Source organism: Physella acuta, unplaced genomic scaffold, assembly GCF_028476545.2.
Source record: "Physella acuta isolate Inbredline_101_S28 unplaced genomic scaffold, ASM2847654v3 ptg001160l, whole genome shotgun sequence".
In the NCBI taxonomy this organism is placed as follows: Eukaryota; Metazoa; Mollusca; class Gastropoda; family Physidae; genus Physella; species Physella acuta.
This window is the reverse complement of record NW_026732677.1, coordinates 282931-300972: the sequence shown is the minus strand read 5'-3', so window position 1 is coordinate 300972 and position 18042 is coordinate 282931. Positions and strand designations below refer to the sequence as shown.

Sequence of the window (18042 nt, the reverse complement as noted above, 5' to 3'; positions counted from 1 at the left end):
TAAAATAATAGCATTCCGGAGTGGAGGTGGTGTGTTGAAGAAATTGAAGAAAAGCCATGAATCTTTTTAAAAAATAAAACATTTTTTAAATAAATAACTGAATCAACTTTATCGGTTAATTTATGAGACAGTCATAATCAACGTTAATATATTACTATTTATTTGATAAACTGTTATCTATTTACTAAATGTTAATAAACATTAGTATAAACATTTAGATATAAATGAAGACAAACAAAAAGTATAGCAATAACTAATAAGGTAATAAATCAATAAGAATGAAAAAAAATATGTATTGGAACTAGCAAGTAGCTGAACAACTCAAACTGTGTGAACAAACTTAGGGGAGAGGGGGGTGGGTCATGGGTGGGATCTATTCACAACAGTAAACATGGGGGAAAAACCGTATCTATTTAGGACAACAAAGATGGGGGAGAGTTTGGAAGGTGGGGGGGGGCGAATCTAGTTAAGAGAACAAATTTAGGGCAGAGTGTGGAGGGTGGAATCTATTTAGGACAGCAAAGATGGGGGGGCGAATCTATTTAGGACAGTAATTTGGTAAGACATGGACAGTCTACTGTGGTAGGACATGGACAGTCTACTGTGGTAGGACATGGACAGTCAACTGATCAACAGACTCGCGGGTGTCAGGGAAAGATAAATCTGTGCTTAAAGTAGGCAAACTTTATTCATAATAGTCTCCCATTGACAAGAGGAAGTCACTCTTGAAGTATTTATTCTGTCTGAGTGTTAGGCTAGTCCTAGAATCCAGATCTAGTAGATCTAGATGAGATGAGATGTGTAACCTCGGCCTCAACGCACAATCGTGACTATGTAGTTGAACGTAGCCGATTTTTGACGAATAACAAATTGTGTACACATAAAAAAGCGTGACATTGTTTATAAATGACCCTTAAATGAAAGAGAAGAAAATCTTCTAGGGCTTTGAGTCTTTGACTGTGAGTGCGCTCTTTTATAAGCTTTAGGCCCTAGTTATTATTTTAAGTTAATAAATTAAGTTAAGCATGCATTCTCAGATTCTGATTGAGTCATTCTCTGTCTCTAAGTGAAAAGTGTAGTGTAATAAATAAATCGACTAACAACACAAAAAACATGAAAAAAGTTGTATTGCTTTGGTCATGGTCTAGAAATCTAGATCTAGTCAAGTCTAGTTACTGGGTTAGTCGGATTATGATGTTACTTGTTAGATACTGACGCCCGATTAATTGATTCGATAGCCTGCCTAATACTAGGCTAATAGTAATAGTCTTACTCTTAATAGACATTTTGGAATATATTTAGAATCGACCCTTTGAATCCCGGACAGATTGTCGCCCCCCCCCCCCCCCCCCGACTTGGCCTCAACCAACTGGCGGGCTTGTTGCATTAAGTTAAATATAAACTCAAAACAATAATATAAACAATCTACTTATTACCCATTTTAGCTCCAAAAATGCAGTGTTTACACATTACATGTCGCGTGATGTCAGCAGCCAACCAAAGCGCGGAGAAAGCGCATAAATTTGATTTTTACCCAAAGTAGCCCTTTCAACTTAAGTTAGCGGGCTTATACTATAGTCTGTAAATCAACTAAATCATATTTAATTTTAATGATAAAAAAATTGAACTTGCGAGCAACAAGCTTAAATATAACTTGTATTATATTTTATCTTCAGTTTAGAATGATTATTAAGAAGTAGCCAAAATAAGCCACCATGCCTTTCCTAACTCTGGGCAACTTTGTTTTGATGAGCATGCAATGGCTTTATGAAACATTGCGGCAAAGAAGGTACGGACTAGCAATGAATCGTCTGCTTCGCACCTCCAGCATCCTGGTCCAGAAATTGAAGAAATCCAACACAAGTAGTTTAGCCAAGAGTTTACTGTTTGAAGCAGATCTTGGGAAGTCTGAACGAATAGAGTTCCAGGACGATTATATTTCTATCTCTGCCATTGAACCTGTGGTAAGGCGGATAGATAAATTATTTAGCCTTTTATGTGATAATGTTTAGCTATAGTTTCTTAGTTTATTATACATTTAAATAATGTGTATTAGTGTATGGTTGGGATATTAACTGTATGTTAGAAAAAAATTAATTATAAGGAATTATTAGACAAGACGAAAGCTTGTTGAAATAATTATATTTATAATTTATTTTATGCCACATTATTTTCTTATGAAGATGACCCCTGGTGAAGTTTTTAAGTGATTGCTAAGCTGCTTTTAGCAGCTTCTAAGAATGGGTGTTTTATTTATTGATTAAAATTAAATCAGTCCTATGAACTATATTGTAATGTAAGTAAATGAACCATTTTGATTACAACAAAAATATATTACATCTTAATTTCTTCCTCTTTTTTTCACAGCAAGAAGTTGACCTAAGTACCTGGACCTCCTACACATCATACATAGAAGTTCCCAACTTAGTGCCAGAACCACAACAAAATATTTGTCTCCTACTGGAGGCACGGAGACCCAAAAACTTGGAGAGGTTTCTCAATGAAACCTTGAACATACTACCAGCATATAGGGTCCATGTAAGTAAACTGTAACATACTACCCGCTTATAGGGTCCATGTAAGTATAGAAACTATAGAATACTTTCAGTATATAGGGTCAGTGTAAGGAAAGAAACATTAACATGATATCAGCATATAGGGTCCATGTAAGTAAAGAAACCGTAAAACACTTCCAGCATATAGGGTCCATGTAAGTATAGAAACAGTAGCATACTATCACCATATACACTACCAAGTATAGAAAACATTTACCTAGTACCTTCATACATGTAAGTATTGAAGACAATAACATATGTAAAGCCTACAGAATGTGATACTAAGTGGATAACAGAAACTGTTTTATTAAATTTCTATAAGGGGAACTTAACCTTCAATGTAAACCTGTACACTTCTTCCATGTGAAACTGCTATGACTGAAACCATTTAAAGTTCAGACAAAGCCAAGTTTATTAATTATATGTACAAATCAATTGACTCCTAATTCTTACTCGACTCTTGTCTACTATCCTACACACTACTTCTGCTATCTAACAGTTTCTACTGGACCCTTATCTCCTAACTAATCCACAATCCAAACTTAACTATCTGCTACGCTATCTTTTTTCCAACTGATGCTGATTCCTCACCTGACCTGCAGGGATTCTCATTAGTTCCTACCTATTCTAACTGCCTTACCAATGGTTCTCTATCCTGCACTTCTACTTAACACGGCTGCTTGACTTTTCTAAATATAGCTAAGTTTGCATCATCACACATTGTGCATGCAATTACATAACATATTAAACCACTACTAGCACTTTATTGCAGGTGCTATAGAAAATACTAAAACCTTAAGTATAGTGCTTGTAAATAGTCAATATCTTTTACATTTCGCCTTTCGCACCAGTCAGTTTAAAGTAAAATTCCATTTTCAAACCATGGAGTAAGTGAAGTAGAGTTCACTTGTTTCTGTGACCTCTGCATATGAAAGGATACTGTGGTCAGCACTATGCCCAGCTGCATTTTCTTTCCCTAACTTGAGTTAGGTACCCATCATTTGGATGGACTCAGTGACATTCTATTGATTTGAACCTGGATTCGAACTCGAGACTTACGTGTTAGCAGTCTAGCAGAGTCTAGTTTTAAAAAAAATTATTTAATTTCATATTCAAAAAGTAGTATGTGCTTGTGTGAGCTAATAAAACTCTATAAATAAAATCTTGCATTAAACTATAGGCGCCTATAACTTAAGCAGTACATTACATCAAGCACAGACTGTTAAATATTTTTTCTATAGATAAGTAATGTAGTATGGTGCCTCTAATTGGGTAAAATGTTACATGAGTACTGCTGACCAAGCCTTTTCTAACTAGATAACGGGTAGTCTAGTGCCTTATAAAAAAATGCTTCCTCTATGTGCTACAGGTACTGCTACACGGGTACCCCATCGCCTGGAAAACTGCTGACCCTTTCGCCATTGTCCTACACTGTAGCTTCCCTGGTCTTATCGCACTCACTGATGCATTTGGTCAGGGCAGGCTCACCTTTGATGAAGACCTTGAACTCTTACAGCTAGTGAGTAAGTATAATTTTATCTTACACTGTAAGTAATAGTGAAAGTATACGGACTTAAATGTTACACTGTTAGTATAAGTGAAAGAATAAAGACTTAAATGTTACAGTGTAAGTATAAGTGAAAGTATAGACTTAAATATTTCACTTCGAGTCAGTATAAGTAAAAGTATAAAGACTTAAATGTTACACTGCAAGTATAAGTAAAAGTAAGTACAGAGGGTAAATAGCTACAAGTAATGTATGTTTAGTGGAGCAGAATTAATTAGTTATATCAAATAAAATATAACCTGTTTTAAGCTGTATTTCTTATGTAAGTCTTTTGTTGAGTGCTGTTGAAGGGGGAGGGTGGTTAAATACCACCCCTAAATTAAAACTGTCTCAGATTAATTTACAGCTATTGGCAACTGTGCGCTCATGTTGATTTCCAATTCAAAATTTTGAAAGTAACAAAAAAGACAATTTTACATTCTTTTTAGGTTTTCATTGAACATATGTCATTTGACACACCCCCCACAATACATACATACATATATTTATTTATATATAGGGGAAATTTTATTGGTAAAATATTTCCTCTTCCCTTACATCCTTTTACACCCCCCCCCCCCCTAAAAACCTGCAGACACCACTGAAAAAAAATGTATTATTTATATTCAGCCAAAAGAATTCAATAAAGTCTACGGTCTAAACAGCATTGAATAATGTATTTAAATTTAAGAACTGTAAAAATCCATACATTTGGTGTTAAAAATTTTTTTAACCGTTTCCAGCAATAACCACCAAGGGAAGCCCACAAAAGCTGGTCCCCAATGTGTACGAGTCTATGGACACAATAAGTGGCACCACAGTGGACATAAACAGCAAGCCACTCGATAGGGGAATCACCAGGGGTGTCATTGGAGGTTAGAGAAAGCAAAAACACATTTTTTGTTTTTGTAAAACTATTTTCTTTTCTTTCTAAAAGAATCAAATAACTAGTATATACTATAATAGATTATAATTCATAAGTTTTCTAAAATTTTATTTTCAAATGTGCGATTCTTTTACTTTTATTTTTTCATTGTCAATTATTTGTACGTAAACTAATTATTTGAAGTAAACACTACATTGACACTTTGATTTAATTTCTCTATCAGCACACCTGGATGACAGTGAACCTGTTAATGAAGACCAGCCCACATTTGTGTCTTCTACAAAGCTGGTTTTAAACCAGCCAGTTGTGAAAGAGGATTCTAGTTTACAAGTTAAATCTACAGCCATTCATAACATTTCTGTAAAACCAGAGGCAGATGACCGTCTTGACCAGCCACAGCAACCTGCGGACGTAGGTCAACCTGCGGCAGGTGACAGAGGTCAGCCTATCACAGGGGACATAGGTCAACCTGCGGCAGGAGATAAAGATCAGCCTGTGGCAAACGACAACGGCTTGACCACCAACCTACCCAAACCCCACACCAAACCACCAAACATTCTCGTGTACTGCGGCGCCAAAGACACCGCCAGGATTTTCTCCGAGGTCAAATCCAGCCTAGAGTCCAGCATCAACACCGACGCCTACACCATCTACCACCTCTCCCAGGAGAAAATGCTATCGGCGCCATGGTCCAACAACACGGCTCTGCTCATCGTCTCCTCCTGCGCCCAGCTCCAGCAAGATGTCGAGGACAAGGTAGTGGACTACGTCCTCAAAGACTGCGGCCGCTTGCTGAGCTTCAACACCTCGGTGGACGCCAGGTTTGCGCAGAAGGTGGAAGAGGAAGATTGCAAAGGGGATCGTGTTGTGACATTCAGGTTTGGTGACTGCGATCATGTGACTACTGTCAGGGGTCGTTTTTATTACTATGGCATGTCGGATAGTGCTGAGGTGATAATTCCTTATGAAAATGCGGAGGAGTTTGAGAAGTCTTTAGGACATTCTAGCGAAGCTGACGGCGTTAAGAAAGCTTTAGTTTTAAAAACAATTGGAATGGACGGCGGTGTGGTCATTTTATCACAGGTAGGAGATTTTTATGTTAGCTGTATAAGCTGATTGTGATTCCCTTATGAAAATTGAAAGATTGGTTTTATGTTTCTGATTTCTATATACTTTTTTTTTTAATTAAGTGCATTTATTTTATTTTTAACTAACATGTGCTAGTAATAATCGATATTCTTAGTCAATTGAACACAAGTACAAGGACACTAACACGGGGACATTAATAGAGGGACATCAACAGAAGGACATTAACACAGTGATACTAACACAGGGACATTAGCACAGTGATACACTAACACAGGGACATTAACACAAGAACATTAAGAGGACATTAACACAGGGACATTAACACAGGGACATTAACACAGGGACATTAACAAAAGGACATTAACACAGGGACATTAACAAAAGGACATTAACACAGGGACATTAACAAAAGGACATTAACACAGGGACATCAGAGGACATTAACACAGGATATTTTATCATGCCTGTTTTAGAAAACATATTTTAGTTGTTTCTCTAACAAATCTTTACAACAATTATCTGGTAAATGTCAGCTATTCTTATGACATGGTAGAATTCTCTTTTTTTCTAAATCTGACTTGTGTTATCATTTGTACTGTGAACTTTGAGTCCCATCATAGCTTCCACTTACCATTTTAACATTGATGCCAATCCTACAGCTGCTCCTAGAAAGAGATCCCAACATAGCTTACACTTACCATTTTAACATTGATGTCAATCCTACAGCTGCTCCTAGAAAGAGATCCCACAGAATTTGCGTGTGACCAGGAATCGTTTGCCTCCCTCAAGCGCTCCAACGCTGACCGTCTGACCGTGTTCCGAGAGCTCCTCACCTCCCTGGGGATTGACACCAGCCCAGGTGTGGTCCCCCCACTCACCCCCTGCCTCCTGCTTGTACGGAGAATTGTAAGTTCTGGTTAGAGTTTTTGCACAACTATTTTTTAATAGAATTTTATGAATGCTTTTTAAATGAAGCATTGAAAGTAGCATTTAAATCACTGCATTAGTTAATGCTGGATAATTTTCTAGGCATCAGAATGTATTTAATCAATCCAACTACAGTACTGTTACTTTTTTTTAAATCTGGTGATCATTAAGGCAGATGCAGCAGAGTTCATCTATTTCTGTGACATTGGCATATGAAGGGAATGTGACAGAGCTTTTGACAGTTAATAAAAATGTTCTAATTAACTAAAATCATCCTAAATACTAGAAATATTTTGCTGTGAGAAATTTTTTCCTGATATATTTTGTTTATGAGATCATTTGTCCTTAGATCTTTTGTTAATGAGATTTTTTTCTGGGATATTTTATCTGAAATCATTTGTCATGGAACTGAAGGGACAGTGTTGTCATTTGTATGCCTTAACTTTCCCTTTTCATGGGTTAGGTGTATGTTTTGCTGACTCGAATCAAAGATTTTTGTTTTAATAGTATTGGGCTGTATAGTTCAACCACTCTATCTCTTGTAATCCACCTAGTTAGATTTTACATCAGTTAACAGTACAGTTTTAATGGGCATTTTACATATTGTTAAAATTAACAATTAATTACACATTTTTGAATAGTGATCATTTCAAAGGCTTCTGAATAAACAATTAAAATATTGCGCAATAATGCAAGAATTTATGTTTACAACTAACACATCAGTCCTGAGCTTGAGACATTCAGACGTTTCTGAGTCCACCCAGCTCTGATGAGTACCTGACTAATGTTAAGGAATATTTAGATTGCTGGGCACAATGCACACCATGCTATCCCCTGGTAGACCGAGGTAATTAAGAGATAAACCCTACTTCATGTACCCCACATTTCTTGGGCATGAACAGAAAAAAATTATGAATAAAATACAAGAATATGAACATTGCAATGTTTTAGTTTTCTCAACACTCAGTATATTAGCAAAATAACTAATATTTTTCCTTTTTTTTTGTTCAGGGGTTGAAAGAATCATTTCTAGAATCCTTCAAATATCGCCTGCATGCAGACAGGGTACTCAAAGCCCAGAAAATAAGCTTAAAATTTCTTCAGTCCCCTGACGACACGGCACCCACCTCGTCTCTCCTCCCTGTCATGACGTCAACAGAGTGTGACGTCAAGACCAAATACTTTGACCTGACGGACTACTGGATGAACCTGAAGACGTCAGTACTGGGCCAGGTTGTGTTCTACACCGACGTCATCACCACCACCATGACTGTGTTTGAGGGGCTACTCTTCTCCATCCCCGACGACGTGGGGGTTATTGCCATCGCAGGCCGCCAAACCAGCGGCAAAGGTAAATTTTTTATCATTTAATTGTAGATGTTACTGTTAACTAACTATTGGTAGAGGAGCATATTTAAATTTTTTATTAATCTGAGGTCCACAGAGTGATGGATTAAGATGTGATAAGGCCCAATGCTAATAGAATTTTATTTCTAGATGTCTTTTGTCAGTAAGGATTTTTTGCCGGTCGTTAAAATTTGTATGTAGTATGAAGTAGATAGCCCTGGAAACAAAATCAGTCTTTTAAAAACTTGTTTCCATTTCTTTTTTTTTAAATCCTACTTTTTGGTAAGCACGTTCTGTATTGTTTCTTTATGTATTATATGGGGTGTCCAAGAACATAAGCTATTGCTTGTTTAGGTTACAGTTAAATCCTGCATAACTGCATAGTTTAGTATAAGGCAAATATAACCCTAGTTATTCTGTTTAACCTATCTAATGCATCATGTAGTCTAGATAATTATAACTTACTATATTAATTCCTGCATGTAAAAAATATGATTTTTAATTTAATATCAATTTTGTCATTGTTTTTTTTATGCTCTGTTCTACTCAGGAAGGGGAGGTAATGCGTGGATAAGTCCAGAGGGCTGTGCAATGTTTACTCTCCCTTTGACAATCAGCTTAGACAGTGAACTTGGACATAAAGTGTCATTTCTGCAACATCTGGTATCATTAGCTGTCGTCAAAAGTGTCGTCACTCTGCCAGGGTATGAGGTAGGTTTTGAAAACTATTCCTCGTTAGTTGTCTTTGTAATTAACTAACTGCTAATGATGGACCTAAGATATGAAATATATGATAAAGGTCCTAACAATAAGATTATTTCCATAAAACATTGTATATCTGCTATGTATAGTGTAGGATCAAGGAATATCTGTACAAAATTTTAAAATGTCATCCTCAGAGGATTAGTAGATCATAGATAACTTGTATAGGCTACAGAAAAACAGTATTAATTGCCTGGTCAATGTCTACTGAGATGCTGGGTATTAAACATTAAGCTGAAGTGGCCAAATGACATTTACTTTCTTTTATTCCCATAGAATCTGGACATTAAACTAAAGTGGCCAAATGACATTTACTTTCTTTTATTCCCATAGAACCTGGACCTTAAACTGAAGTGGCCAAATGACATTTACTTTCTTTTATTCCCATAGAACCTGGACCTTAAACTAAAGTGGCCAAATGACATTTACTTTCTTTTATTCCCATAGAACCTGGACCTTAAACTAAAGTGGCCAAATGACATTTACTTTCTTTTATTCCCATAGAACCTGGACCTTAAACTAAAGTGGCCAAATGACATTTACTTTCTTTTATTCCCATAGAACCTGGACCTTAAACTAAAGTGGCCAAATGACATTTACTTTCTTTTATTCCCATAGAACCTGGACCTTAAACTAAAGTGGCCAAATGACATTTACTTTCTTTTATTCCCATAGAACCTGGACCTTAAGCTAAAGTGGCCAAATGACATTTACTTTCTTTTATTCCCATAGAACCTGGACCTTAAGCTAAAGTGGCCAAATGACATTTACTTTCTTTTATTCCCATAGAATCTGGACCTTAAACTGAAGTGGCCAAATGACATTTATTATGGCAAGGAAATGAAACTTGGGGGTGTACTTGTCACATCTACTGTCATGGGCTCCAAAATATTTGCCACTATAGGTAACTATTTACTACACTTTATCCTGTCGCTATAGCTAAATGTAATACACTGGCCTATAGGTACCTGTTTGTTATTCTCTATCCTGTTTGCTTCCCCTATATCATTACATATTTTTCTTGTTAGCAAATAAATCAAGGATTGTGTGGATTGAGCAGAAAAAATATATAAAAATTATTTATCTATAAAAATATAAGTTACATTTTGAATTAATTACAAATATCAATTTGTATTTGGTTAGGTTGCCATTTTAATGTTTGGATGTAATAAATACAATTTAAATAAAACAGAAAGTTAATTTTAAAGAAATATAATGACATCTCATTTATTTCTTTGTAGTTAATTTTTACTGTTAACTCAGTTTTATAGTAAAAGTAATTTACTTATTTAACAATTAATTTAATCTCATTAATTTCCTACGCAGGGTGTGGTTTTAATGTCTCCAACAGCAACCCAACCATCTGCATCAACGACATCATCAGGCGGTTCAACAGCTCACATACTCCTCCACTCGACCTTTCACCTTTGTCAGTCAGCCAGCTGATTGGGCGTACTGTAACTTCCCTGGAGAGTCTGGTCCAAGAATTTGAGAGGAGCGGCCACCGAGGTTTTTGTCAAGAATATTACAAGTACTGGCTCCACACGTATGTAGGCTTGTACTGGGTTCAAGTATGAAAGATGGTTAGCACATTTTACATTAATTTGTGGCCATATGATTTCTCTACCTAAGAAGTATGTAAGGTGGTTAGCACATTTTACATTAATTTGTGGCCATATGATTTCTCTACCTAAGAAGTATGTAAGGTGGTTAGCACATTTTACATTAATTTGTAGCCATATGATTTTAATACCTAAGTAAGGAAGGTGGTTAGCACATTTTATATTAATCTAAGGCATTAAGATCTCCCTACCAAAGAGGTGTAGAAGGTTGTTAAGCACATTTTACATTAATTTGTAGCCATATGATTTCTCTACATAAGAATCCCACCTCCAATGACCACCCATCCCAAAGACCATACCCATAAATACCACCTGACCCATAATGACCAAAACACCACCTCCAATGACCACCCAACCAGACTGACCACCCCACCCCCAATAACCACCCACCCCAGTAACCACCCCACCTCAATAACCATCACACCCCAATAATAACCCCACCCCCAATGACCACCCTCAATAACCACCACACCCTAATAACCACCCCACCCCAATAACCACCCCACACCCCACCCAAATAACCACCCCACACCCCACCCAAATAACCATCCCACACCCCACCCCAATAACCACCCCACCCCAATAACCACCCCACCCCAATAACCACCCCATCCCCAATAACCACTCCACACCCCACCCCCAATAACCACTCCACACCCCACCCCCAATAACCACTCCACATCCCACCCCAAATAACCACTCCACATCCCACCCCAAATAACCACTCCACATCCCACCCCAAATAACCACTCCACATCCCACCCCAAATAACCACTCCACATCCCACCCCAATAACCACCCCACACCCCACCCCCAATAACCACACCCCACCCCCAATAACCACTCCACACCCCACCCCCAATAACCACTCCACACCCCACCCCCAATAACCACCCCACACCCCACCCCCAATAACCACACCCCACCCCCAATAACCACTCCACACCCCACCCCCAATAACCACTCCACATCCCACCCCCAATAACCACTCCACATCCCACCCCCAATAACCACTCCACATCCCACCCCCAATAACCACTCCACATCCCACCCCCAATAACCACACCCCACCCCCAATAACCACTCCACATCCCACCCCCAATAACCACACCCCACCCCCAATAACCACTCCACATCCCACCCCCAATAACCACTCCACATCCCACCCCCAATAACCACTCCACATCCCACCCCCAATAACCACACCCCACCCCCAATAACCACTCCACATCCCACCCCCAATAACCACACCCCACCCCCAATAACCACTCCACATCCCACCCCCAATAACCACTCCACATCCCACCCCCAATAACCACTCCACACCCCACCCCAATAACCACTCCACATCCCACCCCCAATAACCACTCCACACCCCACCCCCAATAACCACAGCTTCCTATACACTTCTCCTCCTTACAGGGGTGCCACTGTGACTGTACAGCTAGATCAACCAACAGTAGGGGAGATAATAGGACTAGACGAGCACGGGTTTCTCTCTATACGTACAACAGACAACGTCCTTATGAGTGTTCAGCCCGATGGAAATTCATTTGATATGATGCATAACTTAATCTACGTCAAATCTTGAAACAACAGAACTTATTTGACATGATGCATAACTTAATCTACGTCAAATCTTGAAACAACAGTCGCATATTTTAATGAACTCACTTGACATGATGGATAACTTAATCTATGTCACTCATTTAAATTAATCAGACAGAAAACTTGTCAAATGTGATGTTTAATTTAATCAGTCAAATTATGAAATAACAGTCAACTATTTTAATCTATTAATTTTAACCAAGTAATATTCAGCTATTATTTCTTTAATTCTTATGCTCATGTAGTAAAAACAAAAGAAATACTGGTCTGTGTTCCATACCTGTGGCTCACAATACCACAGTATTTGTATCTGCTTTATAAAGAGGTGCTAGATCAATGTTAGTAAACTTTACACTAATGTAACGCTAGTATTAATGTTAACCCTATCCAAAACCCTATAACTCAAAGCCCAAACCCTAATTTCTAGACCTAGTTCATTTAAAATATCATTATAACACACCTATTTTTGTAAGAGTTTAGTGGCAGAGGTTGGTATGGGGTATACTTAAAGTGTACATAAGTAAGCTTCCCCTTTCAGATCTAACAATCCAAAGATGTAGTAGACTTCATGTCTCTTACCCTCAGAATGTCAGGGGATGGTGTGGTCAGTACTATTTTATTCCTCCTAACAAGAGTCAGGTACCCTTCGGAGCTGGGTGAACTCAGGGACTGCCTACAGTCACGAGTCCAGCGTAAGATCCGAACTCGAAGTTTTCAGACTAGCAGTCAAGTGCTCTACTACTTGACCATGCCGTTCCTAGTTAATGTACATAGTTTAGTTAAATTAGCAGCAAGATGTCATATACATCAGAACATAAAGCAAACTGTTAAGTGCGAGTGTCAGTATCTCACAAAGATTGTGGATCTTGAAGTGTTGCATATTATTTACAGTTAACTCCAATACTAAGACTTCAGATATAATGTAACAGGGAATATTAATAATATATTTATTATGTCTATTTATATTACTATATATTGCTGTATTTATTGATCTTTTATCAATGAATCTAAATATTTTAAATGGATCGTAGATAGAGCTACATTGTAATGATCAGCTTTATAGATTTGTGTGTTTTTTTTGTTTTCTATATCAACACTGTTATGATCCAAGTCCATCAAATTTTTGTTTGGTTATAATCCACTTGTGTACCGGTCCTGCATGTTGCTATGGTCTCAGAAGAATAGCTGACACAATATTTTAAGAAGGTTTCATCAACGTATTACAGAGTTAATTGAATGTAAACAAAACAGGCGCTATATTTCTTGGATGATAGCTGTTACTACACGGGTTTGCCCACTCAGACACCCCAGGAAGTGCAGTTTGAAAGCCATGAGTGCACATTAAACACCCTTAGTTATAGTGAGATAGAACATACCAGGTGTCAGGGTATGGGCGTTGGTTCAGTTTAATCATCGAATGTGCTACTGTGTCTCTATTGTAGGGTGCTCTTTAAAATGAATATAGGTGCCATAGTGCACACTAAGGAGTTTGTTACGAACCACTGGTTTAGAAATTCTATGAATTTTTAAAATTTCCTCCGTCATCACTAGTAGACTAATATTTTTTAATTGAATATAACTGGTTATTTTTTCTAGCATTTTTAAGTGTAAATCTATCATCAAATTTGCTTAATTCGATGGGGAATTCAGATTTAATTTTTACGCAATTTTTTAGTTGGAAATATTTTTGTGATGAAGAATTTTCAATATATTTTGCTTTATTTGTTTAAATTATTTTGTATTTATTTGCTACTGTTGTATATGTAAATTTGAAAAGAATCAATTATGCAATAAAAATTTTTTGTTAAACAACTATGTCCTTGGTTTTGTTTTTGATAAAGTGCGACTAGTTGTTCATGTAGGTCTACTGCCATTGTTGTAGGCCTACTGCTGTTGTTGTAGGTCTACTGCCATTGTTGTAGGTCTACTGCCATTGTTGTAGGTCTACTGCCTGCCATTGTTGTAGGTCTACTCCTATTGTTGTATGTCTACTGCCATTGTTGTATGTCTACTGCCATTGTTGTAGGTCTACTGCCATTGTTGTAGGTCTACTCCTATTGTTGTATGTCTACTGCCATTGTTGTATGTCTACTGCCATTGTTGTAGGTCTACTCCTATTGTTGTATGTCTACTGCCATTGTTGTATGTCTACTGCCATTGTTGTAGGTCTACTCCTATTGTTGTAGGTCTACTGCCATTGTTGTATGTCTATTGCCATTGTTGTAGGTCTACTGCCATTGTTGTATGCCTACTGCCATTGTTGTATGTCTACTGCCATTGTTGTAGGTCTACTGCCATTGTTGTATGTCTACTGCCATTGTTGTAGGTCTACTCCTATTGTTGTATGTCTACTGCCATTGTTGTATGTCTACTGCCATTGTTGTAGGTCTACTCCTATTGTTGTAGGTCTACTGCCATTGTTGTATGTCTATTGCCATTGTTGTAGGTCTACTGCCATTGTTGTATGCCTACTGCCATTGTTGTATGTCTACTGCCATTGTTGTAGGTCTACTGCCATTGTTGTAGGTCTACTCCTATTGTTGCATGTCTACTGCCATTGTTGTATGTCTATTGCCATTGTTGTAGGTCTACTGCCATTGTTGTATGCCTACTGCCATTGTTGTATGTCTACTGCCATTGTTGTAGGTCTACTGCCTGCCATTGTTGTAGGTCTACTGCCATTGTTGTAGGTCTACTGCCATTGTTGTAGGCCTACTGCCATTGTTGTAGGTCTACTGCCATTGTTGTAGGTCTACTGCCTGCCATTGTTGTATGCCTACTGCCTTTGTTGTAGGCCTACTGCCATTGTTGTAGGTCTACTGCCATTGTTGTAGGTCTACTCCTATTGTTGTATGTCTACTGCCATTGTTGTAGGCCTACTGCCATTGTTGTAGGTCTACTGCCATTGTTGTAGGCCTACTGCCATTGTTGTAGGTCTACTGCCATTGTTGTATGTCTATTGCCATTGTTGTAGGCCTACTGCCATTGTTGTAGGTCTACTGCCTGCTATTGTTGTAGGTCTACTGCCATTGTTGTATGTCTATTGCCATTGTTGTAGGTCTACTCCTATTGTTGTAGGCCTACTGCCATTGTTGTATGTCTATTGCCATTGTTGTAGGTCTACTGCCATTGTTGTATGTCTACTGCCATTGTTGTAGGTCTACTGCCATTGTTGTAGGTCTACTGCCATTGTTGTAGGTCTACTCCTATTGTTGTAGGCCTACTGCCATTGTTGTATGTCTACTGCCATTGTTGTAGGTCTACTCCTATTGTTGTATGTCTACTGCCATTGTTGTAGGTCTATAACCATTGTTGTAGGTCTACTGCCATTGTTGTAGGCCTACTGCCATTGTTGTATGTCTACTGCCATTGTTGTAGGTCTACTGCCATTGTTGTAGGTCTACTGCCATTGTTGTATGTCTACTGCCATTGTTGTATGTCTACTGCCATTGTTGTAGGTCTACTGCCTGCCATTGTTGTAGGTCTACTGCCATTGTTCATGTAGGCCTTCTATCATTGTTTAAAAAATCTAAAAGAAGCACTGTTCAAGTAGGCATATAACGCAGTTTAATAGCCATTTAAGTAAGAGTTGATTGCAGCATGATAAAATAATGTCCACTATATTAAATACGTTCAGATTTTTAAAAGTTGAACATAGATTGGCTGAAGCTGTGGTTACCGCTATCAGTAGCCTTGTCCGGCTGTCTGTAGCCGTGTCCGGCTGTCAGTAGCCGTGTCCGGCTATCAGTAGCTGTGTCGGGCTGCCAATATTCCGACTGGAGCCTCAGCTTTGACAGAGAGGGTCTGTCGCGATGTGACGGATATAGCCAGGTGATCCAGGGCTTCTACAGGAACTACCCCCGGGGCGGGCGTGACGACATCGCCCTGCTGGAGAAAGCCATGTGCTGCAACACTCCTCCCCCCCCCCCCCTGGCAGAGCTCCAGAACCCAGATCTTCTACGCTGATTGGTACTATGGTCTTGACGACACGAAGGTCTGGTACCCATCAGAGCCGGGTGAACTCCGGGACATCTTACACACTTGAGCTAAGGATCAGAACTCAAGAGATTCAGGTTTACAGTCGATCTCTCTACAGATAGACCACATCGTCCCCAAAACCAAAGGTTATATGCTTTGGGGTCATCCATAAATTACGTCACGCGTTTTTTTTGACGATTTTTACCTCCTCCCCCCCCCCCTCCCCTCCGTCACACGTCGTCACAAAAAGCCAGACTCCCTAAAATGACGTCACACCTCAGCCTACACCCCCCCCCCCTCAAAATTGCAGTTGAATTTTTCTTAAAACATCGATATTTTTCCAAAATCTTGTCTGAACTCTGTCAAAGCTGAGTATTTTAATCAATTCCTATTACAATTTATTTAAACAGTTTTCTAAAACCCGAAATAACGTTTAAAATTCATTTTCTAACCTTGCTTTTTTATAATGCAAAAGTGACGTCGCATCATCTGAACCCCCCCCCCCCCCCTCCCCCTCATCACACACCGTCACAAAATTACGGACCCCTCCCCCCTACGAGTGTGACGTCATGTCATTTATGGACGACCTCTTTACAGTTTAGCGCTCTACAGCTAGACCACTCCGTCCCCAAAACCAAAGGTTATATGCTTTACATGACATCTTTCTTCTTCTTCTTCGTTCTTAATTTTTAGTGTTGGAAGGGATCGAGCCTTATCTGCCAGAGGGTTTGAACTCGAGACTTTTTTCGAATTTATCAACCATCTTTCAATTTCTATTAAATTTCGCTTGTATTAGCTTAAGACAAAACAATAAACACAAAGTCATTACATACTTGAAAAGAGAAGCGTTTATTTTTTATTTTTTTTTACAGTTAAGACAATTAAGAGAACTTGAAAACTTTGAGCTCATTTTGATATAGATGATAAAATTAACCGAGGCTGTTAGCTGATTAAAGATACATAACAAAAGAAACACTTTAGCGTTGATTCTTTTTGTAATGGTATAAAATGCCGTGTAGATGGTGATAGGGATAGCGAGAACCACAAAACCCAGACACACGGCTAGCAACATTTTAATTACCTTCATCTCTTTCGGCGGTTTAGATTTGGTGATTCTCATCCTATTCCCGCTCTGCCTCAGTTTCAGTATGATAAGGGATGTACATAAACATATAATCGTCAAAGGAACGATGGTTACCAAAAATCCTAAATACACACCCATTGTGAAAAGGAAAGAACCCACATTCGTCAAAGAAAACAGCGTGAAGTTATTACCCCAGAGAAATTTTATGAAATAAAACGCTGTGAATTTATTTCTACACGTGTTGATTACAAAAGCGTACACACATAATAAGAAAATAACACACTTAATACGAACAGGCGTGCAAATTTTAACTACCCTAAACGGTAAAGTAACAGCGAAGAGCCTTTCTACAGAAATCAAAGCTACGATGTGGTAGCTTGTTGTTGAACATACGTCGTAAATAAAAGTCACAGTCAGCAAGAACTCGTTGTCATCCATAAGAGACCACATCTTAGAAACCCGCTCAAACTGGAAGTAGCAATGCCGTATCAAACCACTGGCGGAGAACAGCAAGTCTGAGACGGCAAGAGAAACCAGGAACAAGTTTGTTGACGTCTGCAACCCGTGCTGTAGGACGGTTGCTATGGTAACACTGTTACCCAGCATCCCAAAGCCGACTGCTACGAAGAAGACGAGTA

The 18042-nt window shown here is 38.5% G+C and overlaps 1 protein-coding gene across 1 annotated transcript; it reads left to right on the top strand.

Moving 5' to 3' along the window:
• Nucleotides 1-760: 760 nt before the first annotated feature.
• LOC131956562 (biotin--protein ligase-like) lies at nucleotides 761-12786 on the top strand. Its single transcript, XM_059321079.1, has 12 exons — nucleotides 761-959; nucleotides 1677-1964; nucleotides 2368-2538; nucleotides 3925-4078; nucleotides 4845-4976; nucleotides 5211-6070; nucleotides 6803-6982; nucleotides 8015-8354; nucleotides 8901-9061; nucleotides 9902-10016; nucleotides 10439-10658; nucleotides 12157-12786. The coding sequence occupies exons 2-12, from the start codon at nucleotides 1716-1718 to the stop codon at nucleotides 12323-12325; spliced, it is 2751 nt and encodes a 916-aa protein (XP_059177062.1). The 5' UTR covers nucleotides 761-959; nucleotides 1677-1715; the 3' UTR covers nucleotides 12326-12786.
• Nucleotides 12787-18042: the final 5256 nt, after the last annotated feature.

Coding starts and splice junctions, on each gene's coding strand:
- LOC131956562 (XM_059321079.1), top strand. CDS start 1,716: ATGCCTTTCCTAACTCTGGGCAACTTTGTTTTGATGAGCATGCAATGG. Junction 8,355..8,900: donor CCGCCAAACCAGCGGCAAAG/GTAAATTTTTTA, acceptor TGTTCTACTCAG/GAAGGGGAGGTAATGCGTGG. Junction 9,062..9,901: donor TCACTCTGCCAGGGTATGAG/GTAGGTTTTGAA, acceptor TTATTCCCATAG/AATCTGGACCTTAAACTGAA.